General features: G+C 18.7%; 3 protein-coding genes across 6 annotated transcripts; all 3 read left to right on the plus strand.

The window, feature by feature from the left end:
- LOC726812 (RNA polymerase I-specific transcription initiation factor RRN3) lies at positions 1 to 2,714 on the plus strand. Its single transcript, XM_001122533.5, has 8 exons — positions 1 to 169; positions 391 to 594; positions 712 to 931; positions 1,018 to 1,126; positions 1,241 to 1,393; positions 1,468 to 1,950; positions 2,040 to 2,218; positions 2,316 to 2,714. The coding sequence occupies exons 2-8, from the start codon at positions 391 to 393 to the stop codon at positions 2,645 to 2,647; spliced, it is 1,680 nt and encodes a 559-aa protein (XP_001122533.3). The 5' UTR covers positions 1 to 169; the 3' UTR covers positions 2,648 to 2,714.
- Positions 2,715 to 4,957: 2,243 nt separating this feature from the next.
- Positions 4,958 to 21,657, plus strand: LOC726735. 4 transcript variants are annotated; one of them, XM_026446456.1, is made up of 20 exons: positions 4,958 to 5,144; positions 7,549 to 7,935; positions 9,703 to 9,827; positions 10,114 to 10,280; positions 10,353 to 11,255; positions 11,342 to 11,508; positions 11,613 to 11,652; positions 14,796 to 14,963; positions 15,193 to 15,328; positions 16,374 to 16,571; positions 16,791 to 16,925; positions 17,042 to 17,218; positions 17,285 to 17,436; positions 18,101 to 18,183; positions 18,552 to 18,884; positions 18,972 to 19,239; positions 19,648 to 19,730; positions 19,830 to 20,049; positions 20,302 to 20,735; positions 21,401 to 21,657. In XM_026446456.1, the coding sequence occupies exons 2-20, from the start codon at positions 7,694 to 7,696 to the stop codon at positions 21,528 to 21,530; spliced, it is 4,161 nt and encodes a 1,386-aa protein (XP_026302241.1). In that variant the 5' UTR covers positions 4,958 to 5,144; positions 7,549 to 7,693; the 3' UTR covers positions 21,531 to 21,657. The 4 variants fall into 4 exon arrangements, with proteins under 4 accessions (XP_026302241.1, XP_026302242.1, XP_026302243.1 ...); XM_026446457.1 differs by having other exon boundaries at positions 10,132 to 10,280; XM_026446458.1 differs by lacking the exon at positions 7,549 to 7,935.
- A 502-nt stretch (positions 21,658 to 22,159) lies between these two features.
- LOC107964089 (aquaporin-11) lies at positions 22,160 to 25,712 on the plus strand. Its single transcript, XM_026446460.1, has 5 exons — positions 22,160 to 22,429; positions 22,872 to 23,103; positions 23,585 to 23,859; positions 24,501 to 24,639; positions 25,333 to 25,712. The coding sequence occupies exons 2-5, from the start codon at positions 22,923 to 22,925 to the stop codon at positions 25,527 to 25,529; spliced, it is 792 nt and encodes a 263-aa protein (XP_026302245.1). The 5' UTR covers positions 22,160 to 22,429; positions 22,872 to 22,922; the 3' UTR covers positions 25,530 to 25,712.
- Positions 25,713 to 25,715: the final 3 nt, after the last annotated feature.

The following is a 25,715-nucleotide window of genomic DNA, read 5'->3' on the forward strand; positions in this document are numbered from 1 at the left end:
TAAAACTATACATGTTCAATAGCGGTTGTCCGGCCACATGTAAGAAAGTATATATAGAGATATTAAGAGCTATTTAATCAGTAATATAAATTCAAAATGTAAATAAATATATAAATAACAATTATTAAAAATATTATCGTATTAAAAAGTTATAAATATAATTTTAAAGGTAAGTAATTATTTAAAAGTTTATTAGTTTATATCATAACCTCTTTATTTATCTTTTTGCACACGTGTGCTTGACAGAATTAATAAATATTAGATACATTACAAAATGTATTTTAATTATTTTAATAGTAAATACAAATATACATAATTTTATTGTATTAAAATAAAGTTTTAAAAAAAATTATTTCAAGTAATAGATATATAATATTATTTTTTTAACAGATGTCAGTTGTATCTTCAAGAGTTAGTAGTGTTTCATCAATTTTAAAAACTCCTGGAATAAGATCACAACTTATTAGACAATCTAATAGAGTATATTTCAAACTTCCAAAAAATCTTAAAAGTATTATTTACAATTTTGAAATTGGTAATGGAACGAAAGATTATGAAGACTTAATATGTACTTTACGAGATTCAAATATAAAGGTATATGTTATTATAATTGTTATTTAAATAGAATAGTTATTATTATATTAATTTTATTTAGTTTAAAATATTTTAATATTTCTGATTTGTTTCTATTATTTTTTATTTATATTTTAGGATACAGATTTAATAGAATTTTTATCAAATGTAAGACAATGTATATCATTACTTAGTCCTATTCATAAAGTATTTGTAGAAACGCTTTTACAAATAAAATGGACAAATCGTTCTTCAGATATGACATCTGCTTATAAAGCATTTATTGAAGATTTAATTTGTATGCAAATTCATTATGCAAAAAATGTAATAGACAATTTAGTTGAACAATTTAAACCAGGTATATTTTAAAATAATTATAGAAATATAATTATACAAAAAAATTTTAATAAATTTATTTTTAATTAAAAATTTTATTTTATATAGATGAAAATGATAATATTGAATGGAAAAATGGAGAATGTAGAGAAGAAGACATTCAAAGGTTGAATCATATACACGATATTCTTCAAAAAATTTTAGAAGTTGTACCAATGTAAGGATTTGTTGACAAATAAACATATATAATAATATATGAAATAATATGTTTCATATATGTGAAAAGTAAATAAACTTCAAATAATAATTATTTATATGAAATCTGTTTTAGGTCTAGTAAAGTTCTACTACAATCTCTTAGAGCAAGATTCCCATATATTATTCATGAAACTCATACACATGAAGTTTATGTATATGCATTAATTCAAATAATAGAATATGCACCACAATTACGATCTGATATTCTATCTCTAATTATTAATAGGTAAATTATTATCTTTAAATTTTATCAATTTAGAATAAAAACAGTTTATGATGAATTATTTCTATTTATAATAGATTGATGGTATTAGATGTAAACATACCACGTTTAGAGTTAGATAATGAAGAAGAAGACTTGATGGATGATAGTAGTGAGTGTGACAGTACACTTGATACTGAGAACAATATTGAAGAAAATAATATAACAGAAACAGAAAAAATACATCCAATAGCTCATAAATTGGATGTATGCATGGAACTGATTCTGAAATACATGCATAACTCTTGTTTTATTAATAAAGTTTTGCAAATAGAATGTTTAAAAAGTCTCTATTTTGACGTGTTACGAATATTCGAAACAGTAATATTACCTACTCATGCAAGTCAATACGTACAGTATATTATGTTCTATATTTGTAGTTTTAAAGCAGCTGTTATGGAGGCTTTTATAGATTGGTTATGGCGAAAAGCATCTAATCCTAATGAACCTTCAATTATACGACAATCATCTATAGCTTACATTGCTAGTTTAGTGGTTACAGCAACATTTATTACAACTGGGTATATTTTTAATGATATGAAATTTATAATATATAATAATATAACAATATAAATGTTCATATATTTTATATATTTTTTATTTTCATTAGATTAGTAAAAGCAGTGCAATTTAAAATATCCAAATGGATACATAATTATATCAATATGCAAGATCATTCAAATTATATGGAAGACGAAAATAAAGAACACAATGTATTTTATTCTATTTGCCAGGCATTATTTCTTATAATTACTAAAAGACATAATGATTATCCTGATTCAAGAAAGTGTAAGTAAACAATTTATATTAAATGATATATATCTTTTCGATATATTTTTTATAAATATTTATACTTTTTATAAATATATTATTTATTTCTTTTCAGATATGTTATATTTACAAGAATTAGATTTAGCAAAAATTATAACATGTAAATTAAATCCATTAAAAGCTTGCCATCCTGAAATTATGCATAATTTTGCAGAAATTACTAGAATATATCAATTAGCATATTGTTATACTATAATTGAAAATAATACTCGAAATCAGCTTCCTCTTTTTGATAGTAAAAAAGGAACAACATCTACAATAGAAAATTTTTTTCCATTTAGTTTTTACACATTACAACGAAGTGGACAAAGAATAATTCCTATATTGCGTGATAATATTAATAATAGTGAGCATAGGACAACTATAAAATATAGGGAAGATATTTGATAGAATTTAGCAGTTTAACTTGTAATTAATATATTCACAATAAATTAAAATGAAAATACAGAATAAATTAATGTATGCGGAATGAACATACGAATACAAAACAGACAAAAATGTATGGTTTCACAAATAATTCGTGTTAATCTTCATAGTAGTCTATAAAATTTAAAATACTTATTCAAATACAATACTCAATACAATACAATACAATACAATACAATATAAAAAGTTTGAAACAAATAATATTTTTAAACATTAAACAATCAGTTAAAAATATTAATTTTTCAATCTCTTTTCACTTCTTTTTATTTATTCTATATCTAATAATTTTATTTAATATATCTTTTCATTCCAATTATTATTCTTCAAAAATAATATTTTATATCAATATGTTAGTTTTAATTATAATATAAATTATTTTTGCTAAATTAAATTAAATAATTATTATAATAAATTATCAGAACTTTTTTAACTTTTAATATTTTTTTTATATTTGTTTTGTTTTGTATGTTCAGAAAGTTTTTTTTAAATAAATAATTTCCTTTATTATATTTAATAATGGTAAGTATTTCATTATGGATGAATTAAAAAATTTTGCTTTTTATTCTTCTAATTAAGTTAATTTAGAGAAATTTCTATATCTTCTGTACAAAATTTTCTATCATCTATATCTTTAATTCAATCAAAATCAATATAAAATATAATTAATTTTTTATTTTATTATAAATTATTCTATAATTCCTTATACTTAGTAAATATTGAAATGTAATAAATATTAGATTTTTTAAAATTTTTTAATTGGGGAAAAAATTAATGCATTCAAAAAAATATCAAAAGAATTACATTTACTGAATAAAAAACCAGCCAATTTTTAGTATAGTTTATTATATTATATTATAATTTTAAAGATTTATAAATATTGGATAAAATGGATTTTTTTTTCCTTTAAATCCTGCCAAATTTCATATATTGTTAATATTTTTATTAAATTCTTATATTCCTTTTCTCTTTTAATCAAAAATATTTATTTTTTCGATTTAATAAGTATATATCATATATATTTAATAAATATAGCATTATGTTATAATTATATAATTATTGTATCTGTTTTTAATTATTATTGACTAATAAATTTTTTTGTTCATTTTTGTTTTTCCTGTTCGTTCAAATTTTACTCTTTCACATGTATGCATTATATGCATTTAACATCTACTATATGCGTTTTGTGATTTTTTTGGATTTTTTTCAAATTTTAGATTATTTTTGCTATCTTGTATATTTCTTTTATATATTTCCTTTGAATTTTCTTCCTGGTGATTTTCTGAAATATTTTTAATAAATTTAATGACGTTTCAAATATCGTCTTTTTTTTATTATTATTTTCTTTTTCCAAATTTTAGATTCACAATTCATATAACAATAAATTAAAATTAAGAAAAATTATTAAATTTAATGTATACGAAAAAAATATACAAAAACAGAAAAGATAAAATAAATAATATAAGATAATGCAAATAATATAAAAATGCAATTCATATTGCAACCTTCGTTCATAATAGTTTATGAAATTTATGGCGCGTTTATTCAAATCTAATATAATATATGACTGGTTTAATTTTTCAAATTTAATATAGAGTATATTTTAATATATTCTGATTTTATTTGCAATCATATTTTTAAATGAATTAAATATTTATAAAAATAACAAGTACTGTAAAATAAATAGAATAATTGTAAATAATTTATTAGAATTTTAATTCAATAAAAATATATAATTCACACATAAATTTATTATTGTATGTCTTTAAATTTTATATATATGATTAAATTGTAAACATATATATATTTATAATAATTATAATAAATTATAATTTTATTATTTATTAAATTTCTAACTATATATATATTTAAATTTTATAATACACATTGTAGATATATTAATTTTTATATAGATTTATAAATTTTATTTTTTAATTTTCTCTCATATAAATAGAAAATTAATATATTTATAATATATCTTAATATTTTATATAAAAATGTTAAAGTTTAATATTAAATTATACTAGTATGAATTTATTTAAAAAAATTTAAGCTATTTTTATTACAAGAACCTCAGCTATGTTCATTATTAACACTATTCATATGTATGAATTGAGTAAGATTCTAACAATAAAATGTCTATATCATAAATAATAAACACAAATATATATTATATTATTATTGTATAAAAACTGTAATTGTCATGATATATCAAATTTCGCGCCATTAGTGTCTTAGAAAACCGGAGCCGGAAATTCTACTTCAGTGACGCAGTGGCGTAATCTTTTGCGGTCTATCGGTTGCTTTGCGATTCTTTCACGTAAACGGTAACGTAAAATGGCGAATTGGACGTGTTATTTACTTACGCGAAGTATAACGAAATAACTAGATTACAATATAAGGAATATTTGTTACTGCTAAATTTGGAATTGTGTATTTACTTCTTCTTACACAAACGACTGTAAGTATCATAGTTGTCAATTTAATAAAAAATTTATAACGTGTGCACTAGACGTCGGTTCATATTCAAGTCGGTAATTCCGCATGTTTTTCATATGAAATTGACAATAAAATTGCTTTATAGTTTAGCAAAATGTAAATGTTTGTATTATTATTTCATTATAATTTTTGTTTAAGATAGTTCAAATTTTGAAATAAGGTTATGATAAAATTCTTAAACAATTTTGCTATCATATATCTTGCACGTTTCAAAGTTAAATTACATATATATTTTATAATATATTATAATATTCACATCGCTAATGCATGTGTTTTTATTTTTATTTGTAATTTTAATTCTTTAATGGATATATAAAATTCAGATCGATTTCTTTCTTCATTTTCTAGGTTATGATTCTCTGAAATTTAAATATTGTTCATATTCAAGTTGTTTTAATTTCTCATTTTATATATTTATAAATGCTAAAACAGTAATAATATCGCAAACTGTAAAATAAATAATCATCATATGTTCAAATTTATTCACATATCATATTACAATAAGTATTGCACTTTATTTATCAATTTATATCACATGTGTTACAAAATCTCAACAAATTATTAGAAAGATTTCCTTATATCTTTATATTTAAAATATTCTTTATATTTAAATTAAATTTATAATTTGTTATAATTATAAAATATGTAAATTTATATATTATTTTATTACTTAAACTTAAATAAAAGTTAATGTAATTATTATTTACAAACAAATAATAAAATATTATTAAATATACATTTTTATTATAATATATTTTACTAATCATTTTTTTCTTTTATCTTTATTTTTTATAATTTTTATAATTAAGATGTTTATTATTAAGAATATATAATTATATATTCTATAGATTATTAAAATATATTAAATAAAAATAACTTTTAATACCAAGATAAAATTATAATTTTAAAGAAATCTTATCTTTTTTTGTTATTAATATAATATTTCAATTATTTATATTATTAAATATAAAATATTATATTTTTAAAAATAATAAATATTTTTATTGAGAGAAATTAAAAAAAAAATAATATAAATAAAATATTAATATTATAAGTTAAAATATTAAAAAAATTCAATTATTCTATAGTTATTCAATATCAAATTTATTATATTTATTAAATATATAATGAATTTGCATTTTAATAATATATGTTCTAATAATATATTTTTTTTATATTATATGAATTGATTATAAATATCTTGAATATTTGAAAATTTTTAATAATTTATTATATTTTCAATTAGCTATTGCTATTTATGTTATTTATATGTGAATACGTATTACATATTTAATAATGGAACGTATCTCACAATATGAAATAAAAATAAAAAAATATATAACATTAAATTTTTTGAAAATAATATTAATACAGTTAAATGTGTAATTTATTATTTTAATGAATTTTTTAATATATTATTTTAATAATTTTTAAATTATAAAAATTCTCTTGTTTAAAATTTTGCATGTTAGGTATAAATTAAAGAAATGCTTTTGTTTAAAATTCACAAAAAAATTATTATTATTATTATTATTATTAATTCTGTAGTTTTTATAAAATTATTTATTAATAAATTTTTGTCTAAATTATAAATCTTTGAAGCACATATTGTACAATAATTTTTAAATATTTTCATTTTGCATAAAAACAGAAATTCATATTTAGATTTAATTTCTAATTATAACATGATACGGGGTGGTTTTATGCAATTTTTAAAAAAATTATTTGTAGGAGACTACTTAAGAAGTTTAACTTTTTACTTTATGTCCATTTATAAATAAAATGAAATATTTTTATGCTTTTTGTATTTATTAATGTTATATTTTGTAATTTAATAAGATATATCTTGTTTTAAAATATATTCACTTGAAATATTTTTCATAATATACATGAAATATAATTAAAAAATTAAAATTGTATATAGTAAATATAAAATATAATTTAATACAAAAAAATTTTTACTATTTAATTTAGGAAAAAATCATGTTTTGTGATTTTTTTATCTTTAATTAATATATCATTAATCTTTAATTATAAATCATTTAATATATATAATCTTTTATTATTGAAATATTTAATATTTTCATATATTTTTGTTTTTTTGTTTTAGATTTAAGAAAAATATTTAATTAAAATTAAATATGATATATTTTAATATAGTTATGAAAAAATATTAAGCAATGTTAATTTGAACTATTTTAATAAAAAGAGAGAAAGAGAGAAAAAGAGAGAGAGAGAGAAGTTCAATATATTTTAACTTAAAAAAATTTTTGCATATACTTTTGTCTTCTCTTTTTCTAAATAATAATAATTTATATAAGTATATATTAGAAAAAACATAAGTAACTTTAAATTACTTTTAATAGGTTTTATTGTGCAGATACTAATTCATCGTTCTACAGATATGATATTGATGGACTGGTGTAATTCAGTGTAGTACTGACATTGATCGATTTTATCTAAATAAATTGACGAAAGATCATATTTGCAAGCATTTAAGTCTTGAATACTATGGCACAATATTATAATTTTGTGACCAATGCCAGTGGTACATTAACACTTGAAGAAGTACAGAGAATTTGCTCTGTAGAGGGGCAAAGTGTACAATTAGTTGTTGAAGACATAAATAATGGTGGTAATGGTTCTCAACAATTTTTGACTTATACTACTGCACCACAAAACACTGGGCAAGCAATATTTTCACAGCAAATTAATTTAGGGAGTCAAATTTCTACAACACAATTGGATCAAGGGTAATTTGTGCGCATGTATTTTAATTATTCAAATATTGAAGTAGCAATGTGGTATCTTTTTGCTTTTTTATCTTATATTGATATATATTGATATACATAAAAAATATAAAAAATATTAGTTATTCGAGGAAAATAAAGGGATATTGGTATATGATGCTGATCATGAAAACTAAATACCAATTATTTGGCATGTTATTAGAGTATAAAAAATATTTTTTTACTGTTTTTGCATTGTAGAAATATATTTTATAGTGTGTTATATGTGATTATATAGTATTTAAATATTTTAATTTTATAGACAGATCTATATAATTTCATGTATATAATGTGTTTTATATATACAGAATACAATTAAAATTTTGTTTAAGATGTTTAAGAATATAATTATAATAAATGATTATATTTGCTTTAATATGTATTATAGAAATATAACAGATTAATAAAAACTTCTTAAGGTAGTCTTCTAATTATATATATATAGAAATAAAATATATAAAGAATTTAAAACCTGTTTTTATTAATAATATTTTTAAGGATAATAATGCGTTATTTATTTTCTATAGTGAAAATTTTCTATAGAAATTTGAAATATATTATTTTAATATATTGTACATGTGTGCCTCAAAGAAGTCTTTTATAATTAATAAATTTTTAATTATTAAATTTTTATTTAATAATAAAACATTATATTTGGGTGATTTAAATCATAGTAAATTTATGTGAAATATTTGAAATCCATACATATTATGTAAGTTTCATTATTCATTTTATAAAATAAGTCATAAATATAAATGTAATTATTCATTCATTGAATGAAAATCAAATATATAAATAACTTACTATAATTATAAAATTATTCATTTATTATTGTATAATATAAATAAATATATTATTATAATATAATAGAATAAATAGTTTATAAAAAATGAACTACTTTTAAATGTGAAATATAATATACACTAATAAATCAAATATCTTTGATAAATCAAATATATATATATCATTATGACTTAAATAGAAAATTTATTAATAATATATATTTTTAATTATAACATAATATTATAATGTTTTGAGAATATATATATTTATATATATTTATATATAGTATATTAAATTTTCTATATTATTTTTTTTTTTTTAATTATAATTATTTTAACAATTTTATATCTATCTTTTATTTTTATTTTTTTTTTTGTAATTAATTATTTATAAAATAATATTTTTAAATTAAAATTTTAAAAAATTTATACATATAAAAATTTATACAATTTATACAATTTATATAAATTATAACAAATGTAAATTGTACTTTATTTACAATTTATATAAAAGCACTTAGATTAAAATTTTATGGTGCAACTTTTATTAATATTTTATTTGTAATTTAAATAATAATTTAAAGATATAAAATGAATATCTCTTTCAGTTATATTCTATGCAATGGAATTAGAGATGTACCAATGCACCCTTTTTTTTCCTCGTGCTTTTCACTTATAAACATAAATTAAATTGAACATATATAATTGATATATATAATTTTATAAATGAAAACAAATTTTCATAGAAAATTTTTGTATTAGGTATTGATAAAATATATTTTCAATTTATTTAAATGACTAAAAATTGTATATAATGGGAATATTTAATTGATTTATAAATGTATATTAATGAATCAAAAAAAGTAGTTTGCATTGTTTTTTTGTTTTGTTTTGTTAAAATATTTGTTATTTCAAATTTTTTCATTAAATGATATATTATTATTTTCAGACAAAATGTATTTATAATCAAAACAAATACAAATGAATTAACTTCACCTCAAAGTGTATTAAAAACTACAACAGTGAATGATAATACTATAGGAGGAAATATTGTAAACATTGTGGATAATAAAGGTAAATTTAGTGCAATTATATAACATTTTTTTAAAATAAATACAATAAAGAATAAAATTATTATATTAAATTATATTAAATTAATTATATTAAATTATATTAAATTATATTAAATTATATATTAATTATATTAATTATATATTAATATATTAAAATTATATATTAATTATATTAAATTATATTAAAAAAAATATAATTATAATTACTATTAAAAATATATTATAAAATAAAAAAAATTATACAATAAGTAAAAAGCAATTTATGAAAACATCATTTTTTTATTTAGGTTCTAAAACATTTATAGGTTGTAATAACGATGGACAACAGATACAATGGATAAAAATGCAAGAAAATAGTATTAGTGTAAATGCAGTTTCAAAACAGGGTGCATTGATATCAGAAAAAACTCAAACTGCCAATTTAAATGAAAATCAAAATAATACTTCTTCACAAGTAAGTATAAAAAGCCAAAATAATTTTATCTTGCAAATTATTAAGTGCAATATTAGTTATATATAATTTTAGAGTCTATTACATGGATCTTGTGAATTATCATCACAGAATAGTGAGCTTGTAAAAAGGAAACCACTTAGATCATACCAAAACAGAAATCGACCAGTATCAAACAGTGTACAAACAGGAATCTCAACCATTGATAGGGTGAATGTAACAAATAATATTGGAACTCAAATATCAAACGCTAATGCGTCTAATATCAGAGTATCTGCACCTTCATTTTGTAATAAAACAATTAGTCCTACTGGACAGAATGTGACACAAATTTCTACACAGATACATTCTCCTTTGAGTACAGTTCATACTAGACCTCAAGCTTCTACTTTGCCAAAAAATTCCTTAAAAATGCAACAGCCTAAAATGGAACAAACAAGATTAAAACAAATGCAAAATCAAAGACAAATACAAAATGATAAAAGATTGCAAGGAAATAATATGCAACGATTATCAAATATTCCTTCACATTCAATGCAAACTTCATTAAATAATCCTACACGACAGCAAACAACTACAAATTCAATACAACAAAAACAAATGTCATCTTCATTACAGTTACAATTTCAAAAACAAACAACAACACAAAAATCTCAATTTGAACAATCATCACTTTCATCTCCATCTGAAAATATTCATAATGCTATGAATGTTGAACCGTTGGAATCTTCAACAATTTGTGAAAAAGGTCCAACAAATCAACAAAGCTTTTCTTCACAAACTGATTCAGAAAATAATTTATCTGAAAGTGTTGCCTTTCTTGAAAAAATTATTCATAATCCAACAAATACTAAAGTTCAACATCAAATACAAGGAAATACTGCAAAAATGTTAGTTAAACTTTCTAATGGCGAACAGAGATTAATTACATTTGATATACCTCATGAAGATTGTACAGTTCAAGATTTATTGGAACAGGTATTTCGATAATTATAATAATAAATTTTATAAAAATCTTTAATCAAAAGTTAATATATTAATAAAAAAATTATTTGTACTTTTAGGCAAAAATCGTACTTCGTGGAAAAACAAGTGTTTCATTAATTTTTGATCCTACTTTGGGTATAAATTATATTGTAGAAGCTGGACCTGGTGCAGTTGTATCACTTGATATGGATGAAAATGATGGTTCTCAAGATAATACAAATAATAGTTTAGACAATTCTCATAGGTGAGCTTTTCAATACATTAATTAGATATTTAAAATCTATAAAAAATTTTAATATCATATAAATGATATTAATTTATATATTATATTTATATAATATATTTCAGTTCACCTGATGAGAATAGTAATCCTGTACAACAAAATGAGGTGAGTTTTAATTTTTTATCATATTGATTTATACAATAACATTTATAACATGATTTTAATGAAAATTTATTTAATTTATTATCATTTTTATTATCATTTTTTTTAATTTTATATATATATATTTAATAATGTTTTAAAATTTATAACTTTATTTAGGATGTTAACATATTTGTAAAATATCTTTTGAAAAATGATTTTAGAAACCAAAACAAATATAAAAGTTGTTATATAAAAATTTTAATCAAGATTTATTTATTACGTTATAAACAATTTATGTTTGAATTAGACAAAGTAAAAGAAAAATATATCTGTATTATATTTTTACATTAATATCTTTACATTGTCATCTCATTTCATCTAATGTGAATTTTGATTATAATTTAAATAAATAAGTCTAAATCGATCTTTCTATATCAACTTTTGTTTTTGTTTCTAGAATCAATATTCATAAAATATTCTTCAATATTAACATATATATTATTATAATATAACATATATATTAAATAATATATTAATATATTACTTTTCTATATTCTATAAAATATAAGAGTATTTTAAATATGTTATTATAAAAAAAATATCAATATGTGAAGTTATTAATAATATATATTGATAATAAAACTAACAAATTATTTATGTAATAAAGTGGAAAATCAAGAATTTAAAAAAATTATTTTTTAAGAATATATTTATATATTTTTCAAGAATAAATTTATATATTCAATATATAATCTTTATAAAATATTTATGCGAAATTTTAAAATTTATAAAATTTATAAAAATTATGAAATTCATTTATATGACATAAAGTTTTTAAAAAATATATCAGAATTATTACAAACAAATATATCATATAAAATATATTAGTGAAATTTTGATTAAAATATATAATTATTTATATAATAAATATTATAATGAATATTAAAAATATTTATTTAATATTTAATTTGAATTTATTACTATATAATATTGAAAAAAGTAAAATATTATATTCACTATTATATAATACACAAAATGCACTTCTATCTAAGATTCTATATTTGAAAATATAAAATAGCTTTTTTTATCATTTGGTAATATTTTACTAACATAACATAATAATATTTTAATTTAAATAAAAAATTTATTTATTTTTATATAAATAATGAAAATTTTAATTTAAAATTTATTTAATTTTATTTTTAAAAAATCTCAAATATAAATATATTTTTTTGGTTTATTGACTATAATTTTATAATATATTGCTATTAAAAATTTATTGTTAAAAATTTATATAATCATACTTTTAATTTTGATTTCTAATTTTTTTTAAAGATGTATGATTAATGTTAGAATTAATAAATGTTTCTTGAAAAAATTTTTAAATTTGCAATAATAATTAAATTGAATAAAATAATAAATAAAAATGAAAAAATAATACTAATAATAATAATAAAATTTTATTATGTAATATTATTATTATATATTTTAAATAAATAAATTTTTTAAATAAAATTTGTGTTAAAATAAAAATATTTAATTTAAAAAAAAGTGATATGAAAATTTTGAAAAGATAATTTTCGAATTTAAATTATATAATTGTTTCAAAAGTACTTATGTAAAAATATATGTATAAAAAATGAAATATATATAATAATGAAATAAATATTTTAATTTCATTAAATAATGAAAAAAATTGAATTTATTACTTAATAATAATAAAATTAAGTTATTAAATATAAATTATATTATTAAATATAAATAATATTATCAAATATTAAATTAATACTATAATTAGTAAAAAATTGATATATTTATTGATACACATATTTTTTAAAATATATTCTTCTAAAATGTATTCTTTAATAAAAACTTTAATATTTTAAAACTTAACTTAATTTTATTAGAAGTAAATTTTATTTAAAGTTGCATTTAAAATCAGGAAAAATAAAATATTATAATAAATTTTATATGTAATTTATAATTATATGTAAAACTTTAATCTAATGTATTAATTTATTTACAATGTTACTATATTAATAAATATATACAATAGTTCAACAAAATATTCAAATATTTTACTGGAAAATTCATTAATTATTTATTATTATTATTTAACCCGAAAATTTTAATTTTAATGAAAATTTATGTACATAATGACTTATACATGAGTTTTATATTTTTTTCAATGAAAAATATTAAATAAAATATTAAAATATTTAAAAGAATCTATTTTCAAAATATCAATAAATGTTTTGAATCTTATCTCAAAATATTTTTTAGAATATAATGTTATAAAGTATTAAAATTTGAACATTTTATATATTTAAGGTTTTTTTTTGATTTTAAACAATAAAAAAAGTATCTAAAAAAAGGAAGAAAAAACATTGAAATTTTAAGGATTTATTTCATCTTCTCAAGATGATAATTGAAAATAAAATAGAAAAAGATAATTAAAAAAAAAAAAAAAGAAAAAATAAAATGCATATAATTTCAATATTTGTATTTTATAATAATTATAATAATATTTTCAAATATTATGATAATATTTGCATCTAATATATATATTTTTATTATTTTATATAGCAAGCTTTTGAATATTTTCGTGAGCCATTTATATAATATTATGTATGATAAAATGTTAATATGATTTTTTTGTAATATTGAATTAGATATATAATTTTTCCATTTCTATTAAAAAAATTTTTTTGCATGAAATATAAATTTATAATTAAATATAAATTTTCATTGCTTTATTAATAAAAATTCTTATAAATTTTCGTTAGATTATATTAAAATTTTAATTTTTATATAATTCTTTAAAATTTTAAAATAACTTTTAAAATTTTTATAGAATTATTCTTAATACAAAAATATTATTTAATTAGAAATATTTCTTGTAGATATTAAAATTTTGTGATCAAAATTAAAGGAACGAAATAAAATATTAAAATGACTATATAGTGCACACATTAAATGATTTATATATTTTTTTCAATTTTAGTAATATTATAATTACCTTTTTTATAGTATAGGAATGATTTTATAAATGATTTCTATTTATGTATAATAAAAAAAATATAATATAAAAAATATAAATAAAATGTATTTTTTATATTCATATTATTTTTAATATATTCTTATTATTTTTAATTATCTTACAGGAACCTATATATATAGAAGGAATGTTGGCTGTTTGTTCTCATTGTGGCATTAGTTCTATTGATTTTAATCGATGCCTAAGATGTAAAAGGAAATTACCAAAAGATGTAAAATCCATACCAATGACAATGGGTATGCAAGAAAAGAAAGAAACAATGATATCTGTTGATGTAAGAATTATGAAATTATATAAGACTATTTTACTAATATTATTATAAAATAAATGAAAATTTAAAAAAAAATTTTTTAAACTATTTAACATTATTATATCATTTTTGTATAAACTTAAAGAAAGTTTTAATATATACTAATATATATATATTTTTAATATATATTATTAAAATATGATCATTATATAAATTTTTAAATTGAATGATTAAATTATTTAATTTTTTTCAGACTTTTTATAAAAAAAATAATGAACGTAATTCATCAGCAAAATTAGAAAAGTTGGAGCGAGATGGATCTGTGTATAAACGTGGTAGAGGAAGAGGAAGAGGTGTTTCAAGATCAAGGCCTATTCATAAAGAGCCAGGTAAAAAAAAAAAAAAGGAAAAAAAAAAGAAATATTTTATTATTTTATTTTAAAGTATAAATCCATTTTGTGTAAATTTAAATAATAGATATATAGAATAGGAGACATATCAAAGGATATTTTTAAATATAATGTAACAAAATTCTAATCAGTTTTCTAAAGAAAAATATGATAATGGAAAAATTATTTTTCTTAAAGTCATCAGTATTTTTTTAAATGGTATTTTGTTTAATATTTAAACTAATGAAAAAAAAAACGCAAAATTAATGATATGTATTTATCCTCTGTTTGTCTGACACATTAGAAGATTTTTAATGTGAAAAATATATAAAAATAAATGTTTAAGCAGTGATGCTCTGGATTTATATTCTAACTTTTTTTCTTCACTTGTTATTTGAGATGTTATTCAGATAATATTTCTAATATAATTATGTAATTGATATAAAAAATTATATAAAGAATTCAACAATATCATAAATAGTAATTATAATTGTGTGATATTTTAAGTGTGGAATAATAACATTTATTTATTTTCAATTATTAAAAATATAAATTTAATATTTAAATTATAATAATTTTTTTGTTAATAATACAATTCATAGATAACATATATTATATATAAAAATTATAATATATATATTAAATAAAATTATAATTATATATATTTATTTTTTATTATAATTAGTCTTTATCAAATTATTTAAAAAATTTTTTAACAACAAAATCTAAAAATAAACAATTAATAAATTTGTATTCCTAATTTCTAATTTGTTCAATTTTCAAAATTTTGGTATATTATTCTTTTGAATTATAAATTGGATCTAATTTAGATTTTTTTAATTGTATTTTTTAATTTTTTAATTGTATATACTTTATAAATTATTGATTTTATTTTTAATTTATATTCTAAAGATATGTAGTAAAATATTTCTATTATCATATTTTTCCTTTGAACTGAATAATTTTCATGGCTGTAATTTAAAAATTATACAATAGAAATTTTTAAATAAATTGTCTTATGAAATATAAAATACTTCTTATTTAGAATGTTTGACAATATCATCTGATGAAGAAGAAGAAGGCAAAAAAAGATCGGATTCTAGTAACAATATATTTTCAAATGATATGAGTAATAATTATAGTGATGAAATGGATACTATTCTTGAGAAAGAACCAATAATTACGAATAATTCTGTTTCTGATACAAATCCTGATTATACTATGGAGAGTGAAGATATTAAAGGTAATTTCTGAATTTCTGAATCATATATTTAAATATTTAAATATATGATTTCTTCATAATGTGTGTGTGTGTATGTGTGTGTGTGTATATATATATATATATATATATATATATATATATATATATATTGATATATTTCTATTTATTAAACATTGAATGATAAATTAATAATTGATTATATATTAAAAAAAAAATAAATAAAGATAAATTATTTTTCAGATAATACTATGCAATCTCCACATACTTCTTTATTGTGCAGAACGGTAAGGATAGGTTCTTATAAATATATTCCTCGGGATAGAGTCTTAATCTCGCAAAATGGAGTAAGATTTGGTGTACCTTTATTGGAAGATGGTATTTATTTTACAAATTACTATATAATATTTATAATAATATAAAATAGCATATTATTTTTATTATAATTATTTTGATAAATATTTATTCTATACAATTATTTACATATATTGCAGAAAAAACCTTTGTAACATTAGATGTTAAGGTTCGAGATATAGTAAAAGTACTAATTCATTTTGGTAAATCAATGCCAGTCCTTTTCTTTTATACATCTATTAATACTGGAGCTATGATTCGTGAATTATTAGGAATGCAGGATCCAAAAGGACCATATTATGATCCTGCTGGAAAAGGTATCAATTTTTTTAAGCATATTTAATTTATATTATAAATGAAATAAAAATATGAATATTTTATAGATCATACACATAAACGAATAACTTTACTGCCAGAAAAATTATCAGAAGAATCAAAAGTTGTATTAAAAACATTGTTTACGCGAAGAAACTTATTAGAAGAATTAAATGCAAAAGAAGCAAATGATATTCTTATACGAGCATCACCGAAAGATGTATGTATTATTTATGTAGTCTTAAATATATAAGGTTATTTAAAAAATTTTAAATAAAAATTATAGTAGAATATTTATTAATTTGGATAATTAGTTTTAAAATTTGGATATTTTTTTATTTTTTTATGAAAAAATAAGTTTTATTTACATAAAATTATGCTATCAGAAATTTTGATCATTAAAAATATATTTACTATTTGCCATAAATAAAATTTTCTTTTTTTTTTATGTTATATTATGTTAATTATATTTTATAATATATTTTTATTGAATTTGTTTTTATATTTTCTATGTTCAAATTTTTTAATTATATCATATTTTTTTAAATTAGTTACTTTTTTTAATATTTTTTTTTGTTGATAAAATAAAATATATTATACATACATATTAATTTCATATTTTTAATCATTTTAAATAGATTTCATTTTATAGAAAAAATAAATATACATATGTACATATGTTTCATTATTTTAATAAAAAAAATATATTATTACATAATATTAAAACATTATATCGATATAAAAGTGGATGTTCAAATTACAGAATATTTAAAAAATATAACGTTATTTATAACATAATATAATGTTATTTAATTTTAATACTGAAGGTTTTATTGTATTTATGAAAAATTTAAAATATAACAATTATAATAAATTTTTTCTAGAGTTTACAAATGCAAAGTTTGTCAAGAAGAGAACTTCAAATGGGAACAGCAACTAATTTGAATATTAATGGTGGTATACAAACGTAAGTAATAAAATTAATTATGAAATAAAAATTATTAATTATACTTGTATATTTACACACACACACACACACACACACACAAAATATTAGTATATATAGGATAAAAATACTATTTATGCTTACAGTATATTTAATATATAGTATTATATTATATAGTATATATAATATATAATATATAGTTCATTTGCAATGGATCTACTATCTTTTGCATAATTTTCAGAATATTTTGTTTAAGAATTGTTAAATAGATACCTCTTTAATATTTTACAAAATTTCTTAGTATTTTCTATATAAATATTTTATTAAAAATATTTTATTTCTATTTTCATATAAATCATAAAGTATAATATTATATTTGTTATTTATAGAATAACTGTATATCCACCACCACCTGCCAAAGGTGGTATAGCTATTAATACTGAGGATTATTTATGTCTTGGAGAGGATCAATTTTTAAATGATGTAATTATAGACTTCTATCTAAAATATTTGACATTGGAAGTTCTATCAGAATCTGATCAACAGAGAACTCATGTATTTAGTTCGTATTTTTATAAGCGATTGACAAGTCCACACACTCAAGCAGTTGAAAGCAATGTGCCTCTTACACCTGCTGCTAAGAGACATGCAAGAGTTCAGAAGTGGACGAAAAATGTCAATATATTTGAAAAAGATTTTATTATAATTCCTATAAATGAACAGTAAGTTTATCTACTGCACATTTTTTTTTTCTGTTTTTCTTTAAATTAAAATATTATATAACAATTCTATGTATAAAAATGTTACAGTGCTCATTGGTTTTTGGCTATTATTTGTTTTCCTGGATTAGTGGGTAAAGTTTTTGCACAAAGTAAACGATCTGATGAAAATGATATTCGTAAAACTGTACAAAAAAGTAAAAAATTAAAAGAAGTAAAACTTCAAACTGTTACTATTGGAAGTACAACTCTTAAACCAGTGACGACTACTGTAACTATAGATCAAGGTGATGATGGTTCAGAAAGAGATGAAGCTGAAGGCGATGACGAAGAAATGGAAATGGATAGCGAAGATGATGTAAGCAAATATATTTTTTTACAGATATTGAATATATGAGTATATTTATGGAATACTTTTCAAATATCAATTTTAAAGAAAAAAATATAAAATATATAAAGATCGATAAAAAAAATATTGTTGAAATTAATAACGTAATAAATAAGTTTAGATGAAAGAAAACAGAAATATGTTAAAATGATTCCATTTTTTTATCTTATGTAAATTTAAATGACTTATAATTTAATAAAAAAAATTCAACCGATATTTTTGTATTAGATTATATTATGATCATATAATTTTTTGGTTATCATTAATTTTTGGTCTTTAAAATCGATCTTTAAAATTTTACGAATATATTAGAAATATATAAATTAAATTGTGATAAAGTTAGTAATACGAATACATTATGAATGATTTTTAATATAGGATGAATTAGAAACAACAGAAAATAAAAATTTATCTCCGAAAACGGAACAAAATGTATCACAGGAAAAAGATACTGTAAAAATGTAAGTATTTTTAAAAAGAGTTTTAAAAAGAATTATGTTCAAAATAAATGATTTTATTTATGATATGATTTATTTATTTATTTATTTATTTTTTTATAGACCCTGCATATTAATATTTGATTCTCTTGCGGGAGCAAGTAGAGCACGTGTAGTAGCTACATTAAGAGATTATTTAAGTTGTGAGTATGTAGCAAAAATGGGATGTGAAAAAGTATTTTCAAAAGATACTATTAAAGGAGCATCGTTAAAAGTTCCTCAGCAATCAAATTTCACTGATTGCGGATTATATGTATTACAATATGTAGAGAGCTTCTTTAAGGTAAATTTATTTTTTGAATTCATATTTATATATAATTATCTCTCGAACTATCTATTATTCAAATAAAATATTTCAAATAAACTTTTTATTAGATTAATGAATATTTTAAAATATAATTGTGTATAATAGGATAATAATTCAAATATCTTATTTACTTAACAAATTAAATTTTATTTTAATATTATTGGTAAAATTACTAAACAAAATAAACAAATTATTGAATATATAATCTATAATAAATTTTTATTTTAGAATCCCATTAAAGATTATACTTTGCCAATAAAAACATTGAAAAATTGGTTTGAGGAAATAGTAGTAACAAGAAAAAGGGAAGAATTATCAAAATTATTAATTAAATTGATGAATGCAAAAAAAGGAGACAAAAATATAACAATACCTGCTGTAAACTTTCCTACTCAAGATGGTAAACTAAAAATTAAGGCTGAAAATCATGTTGATACGAAATCTGTAAAAACTGATGTTGAAGATAAAAAAAAGCCTACTTTAGATGGAGAAAATCGTACTAGTAATAATATACCAAATCAAACGGAAAATGCTGAACCAAGTACTGAAGTAGTTAATAGAACTACATACCAGATCATTCCGTGCTCTCCATGTACAAGTTCTAGTTCGTCTGAGAGTAATTCGACAGAAATGCTGACTGAGACTAAAGCTCCTCATTCGAGGTAATTTTATAATTTTAAAGAAAGCTAAATATTTTAATTATTCTGCAATAAAATCGATATTATATTTAATAATTTATTCTAAACTAAAATTATTTATAAATTATAAATTAATTCCAAATTTGATTCTCAAATATTTATTAATAAATTTATAGAAAAACATTATTTAAGATTAAATACATAACATTAAATATTCAATTTTTTAATATATTTTGTAGATATTGTATATTGATAGATATTAACAAATATATTTTATTGAATTGAATTGATTTTTTCATAAAATTTCATTTTTGAATTATTTTTTAAACTTACGAAAATAATAAACAATTCTCATTAATATCATTATTTTATTAATGTCATATTAATATTTTATCTTTAAAATTCTTAATATAGTATAGTATAATTAAAACGAAGATGTTTGTTTTTGATATTATTTAACATTATAATTTATATAAGTTTTTTTTTCTTAAAATAATTTTTTGATTTTTTAATGTTTTCCAAATTTTTCGATTCCATTGCAGAATATATAATATAATTATATAATAATTATATAAATAATATATAATATTAATAATTATAATTATTATAACACAATAATAATTAATAATATATAATAATTTATATTTATGATTTTTAAATTTATTTAATAGTATTAATTTTCATTTTAGATCATCAAGCGAAACAATGTCCTACTTAAAATCGAAACGGATTTCCAGGTTAATGTTAAAAACAGAGAATCAAGGTGACTCTCAAATGGCCAAGAAGCACAAAGGAGAGTCTTTTGATTCTTGTAAATAAATGTTACTTTCTTTTTTATAATGCTAAAGTTATCCCACATTCATAAACAAACATGAAATCATTTATCTATGTAATAAATGTAGTTAATACTTCATAAAACGAATAAAAACATCCAATCATAACTGTATATGTTGTAATTAAAATTTTTGCCACTATCAACAAAAGGAAAAGATTATATTACAAAATTCATTCTACATTATTTGTACTTAGAGGTATTTTTGAATTGATTTTTGAATCATAACGTATCTTTAATAACTTTGATTGGTTAAACATTTAATATATATTTCTAGGATATCGTTTTATTTCATTCAAGTCTACTAACTTTAAGAATTATTGTTGGCGCGTTAAGTTTATTTTATTCAACATTCCAAATCGTCTCGAAACAGGAAAATATAAAATTAAAAAATATATAAATTTTATTTTATTACTAAATAGATAATTGTTAAAAGATTATAATATAAAATAATTGTAAGTATAAATTAAACATTTATTTTGTGTTTTTTTGATTTTTAAAACGCAAAGCAAAGTAATAATATAAAAAAGAAAGAAAATAAATTGAACAAAATATTTTTAAATAATTGCAATTATATTTGTGATATATTATTATTATTATATATTTACAAAAACACTACTAAATATTTTATATTTTGTGATTGTATTGAAAAATAGTTGATAACCATCGTGATGTGAATGTTCAATCAGATAATTTGAGAGACTAGCTATTTAAAGCCACGCGACATATTCACACAGATATATTCAATTACATTCGTTCGTTTTAAATAACAGCTAAGTAAAATCTTGTTGTGTGCAAAATAAAGGAAAAGATCAAAAAATAGATATTGTGTGAATATTTGAGTTGAAAGAAATGGTAAAAGTGAATAAAATTCGATGATAAATATGTAAGTTAACATTTCGTCATATGTTTTTTGAGAATCACTTAAAATTATAAATTTGAATGTTTTGCATAATGTTTGCTATTGCATAATATTCTTCTTTTAGTTTCCTATTGTATATTATACACGTATATATGTGACATTTATCTGTAATAATTTATAAGTTTAAAATTAATTGTATTTTGATGTGTTATATTTGTGTGTATTATTTTACGTTTTTTTTTAAATTAATATTTGTAATATATATAACATATATGTATATTTTGTTGTTATAGTATAAAATGCAAAATAAAAATAAATTTTTAATAGGAAACAATTACAGATTTTTAGATTAAATTAGATTATAGATTATAGATTAGATAAAATAAATTATAGATTATAGATAAAGAGACATTATAAATATAATTACATTATAATTTCTAATTTCATGATTTTATTACTTTTATAGTTTTTATCTTATAACATTAAATTTATATAATATATATATTCGATCAACACCATGGCTGCAACAATAATTGCCCTAGCAGTTTCTACACTGTACATTATACTTACAACTCTCATAGCTTATTGGATGAGAAGATATACCGATTATTATATACGTGATCCGTTCGTAAGATCCCTATTTTTAGAAGCCATTGCTACCGGTGAACTTTGTGGAGCATGTTTCGAATTAATAATAAGTAAGTTTATTGAAGACAGTGATTTTTAATTACCGATAACAAGATTAATCTCAAATAAGATTTATATTTATATACGATATAACTTATCTTTCGCATACTTTCATTATGGATTTGAAATTAGTGAGAACTGATCTTTAATATGCAAAGATGATTTTTGAATTTAATAAATATTATTTTTTTTATTTATCACATGTAATTTATAGGTATTTATTTATTAAAAATAATAAATTATCTAATTGATTAAAACAAAATATCATATAATATATTTATAGTAAAAATGTTAAATATCATAAAAAAGTGTATTCAGCTAATTATTTTTTATTATATATACATATATATATTGAACTAAAATTTAATCGAATAAGAAAAATATAAAAGTATTATATTTTTAAAATAAAAATAAAATTAATTAAATTGTAAAAATTTTATATTTTTGAAATGTATGTGTGCTTTTTATTATTTTAATTATATTATACCTTAGTTGCGGACAACTGGGGTGTTTCTATGTATGGCGTATATTTATTTGTACTGACGATTTGGTGGTCTCTAAATTGGGGTGATGCTACCGCTTGTCCGTATACACACATCGAAGAAGTTGTCGAAGGAACGAAATCGGTACGCGATGCTTTCCTTTTAATATGGGCCGAACTAGTAGGTGGTCTTGCCGTTTTTAGATACATTCAATTGCTTTGGGCGCTTGAAATCGTTTCGACGCATAAAAACAAAGCATTCGAAGATTGTACTACTGATTTACAAGTAAGTGAGATGATAGATTATAAATTTATATAAATAATACAATAAATAATACGATAAAAAACTGATTATACAATAATGATATAAAAAAAAATATTAAATATATTATAAATTTGATTATAAATGTTTCAAAATAATATACTTTGTAATAATATAATTAAAAATTAATCATAATAATAACATAAAGAATTAAATTAAATATACTTAAATATAATATTTAAGAATTATTATAGTAAAATTCTTATAATACGGTATAATTCTTATTAGAAAATATTAAATTTTTAGATTACATATATCTTTAATATACTAATTATTATATATTAAAATTAAAGTTCAAGGATATAATATAATAATATAATTTGTTGACAAAAATAGAAAAAAAAATGTATTATAAAATATACAAAGATTTATAAATAATTGTTCAAATTAATAGTTGAAATTATATATTATGAATTATGATTATTGAATTATTGAATATCGAAATATTATTCGAATTTTACTATGGTATCTTGATAATGTTAGAAATTAGAAAATATGAAATTAATTTATTTTATTTTATTAATTATTAATTAATTAAATTAAATAATATATTATTCTGAATAATAATGAATTTTTTTTTTTATCATTTTCCTTCTATTTTTAAGGTACCCGTAATATTTGGAGCATTTATCGAATGTGTGGCAACTTGTATATACAGGGTAGTTTCACGTGGTTTGAACGAGATAAATTCGAGGATTAATGTTATTGTCGATTCCTTTATTGGAACTACTTTAGTTATTGCAGGTTTGATTAATTATTTATATAATGTTACGCAAAATTATATCTATTTATTTTATTCATTTTCATGTTGTTTAAATTTTTGCATCTAAAATAGCTAAAAATGAAATTTTATGAATTAGTAATTAATAACAAATAAATATTAAATATTTCACATGCTTTTAATAAATTAAGGCATATAGAACATTTAATATTTGATATTTCTATTAGAATAATGGATAACACCTGAATGAATTCTTTTTAATTAAACATCCTTTTGCTTATCTATTTTTCTTTTTGTAATATATATTATATGTCACATGTCAAATTTTTTTTGAAAGAGAGATGTAATCAAAATATTTAAAATTTAAATATAAATTTTTAAGAAATATGATGAAAATCATCAATAAATTATTCCAATATTAAAAGAAAAAAAAACTTAGAAAAAATAAATAAGAAAATTTATAAGTTATTAAATTATATTTATAAATTATTTAAATAAATATTTTCTTATTAAAAAAATGATAAAACATAAATTTATAGTTACATTTACTCTTCACCTTTCTCTATTCAAGAAAATTTTTACGAATAAATGTTCAAATATTAGATTTGTTGTATTTGATATTCAATATTGTATTGTATTCATAAATTGGATCTTTTATTTCTGAATATTTATCACTGTATTCATCGGTATTTGTTTTATTTTCATACTGATTTCAGCTTTCGATTATTCTGGTGGCTACTTCAATCCTGCACTGGCCACCTCTTTGAAATACGGATGTTTGGGAACTTCCTTCATGGAGCACGTGATAGTCTATTGGGTCGGTGCGTGCGCCGGTTCCATCGCCTCTTTACGAGTTTATAAATCACCGTTTGTTCAGCAATACATGGAACAGTATAAGGAGAAAACGCTTTAATTGAAACGCTTTGCTTAAGTTAAGCAAAGATACAGCGGATACATTGCTCAAGTTTGTTGAATTTGTGTTCACTCGATTTTTCTGTTGTTTATTTAACTTAAATGTGTTTTCTGTCTGCGTTACTATTTTACAAAATAGCGTATAAATTTATAATATGATTGAAATAGAGATTGTTATAAGGAATAT

The sequence above is a fragment of the Apis mellifera genome, linkage group LG2 (genome assembly GCF_003254395.2).
Source record: "Apis mellifera strain DH4 linkage group LG2, Amel_HAv3.1, whole genome shotgun sequence".
Taxonomy (NCBI): Eukaryota; Metazoa; Arthropoda; class Insecta; order Hymenoptera; family Apidae; genus Apis; species Apis mellifera.

Coding starts and splice junctions, on each gene's coding strand:
- LOC726812 (XM_001122533.5), top strand. CDS start 391: ATGTCAGTTGTATCTTCAAGAGTTAGTAGTGTTTCATCAATTTTAAAA. Junction 595..711: donor TACGAGATTCAAATATAAAG/GTATATGTTATT, acceptor TTTATATTTTAG/GATACAGATTTAATAGAATT. Junction 1,951..2,039: donor GCAACATTTATTACAACTGG/GTATATTTTTAA, acceptor TATTTTCATTAG/ATTAGTAAAAGCAGTGCAAT.
- LOC107964089 (XM_026446460.1), top strand. CDS start 22,923: ATGGCTGCAACAATAATTGCCCTAGCAGTTTCTACACTGTACATTATA. Junction 23,104..23,584: donor ATGTTTCGAATTAATAATAA/GTAAGTTTATTG, acceptor ATTATACCTTAG/TTGCGGACAACTGGGGTGTT. Junction 23,860..24,500: donor ATTGTACTACTGATTTACAA/GTAAGTGAGATG, acceptor TCTATTTTTAAG/GTACCCGTAATATTTGGAGC.
- LOC726735 (XM_026446456.1), top strand. CDS start 7,694: ATGGCACAATATTATAATTTTGTGACCAATGCCAGTGGTACATTAACA. Junction 16,926..17,041: donor TGTACCTTTATTGGAAGATG/GTATTTATTTTA, acceptor CATATATTGCAG/AAAAAACCTTTGTAACATTA. Junction 20,736..21,400: donor ACTAAAGCTCCTCATTCGAG/GTAATTTTATAA, acceptor TTTTCATTTTAG/ATCATCAAGCGAAACAATGT.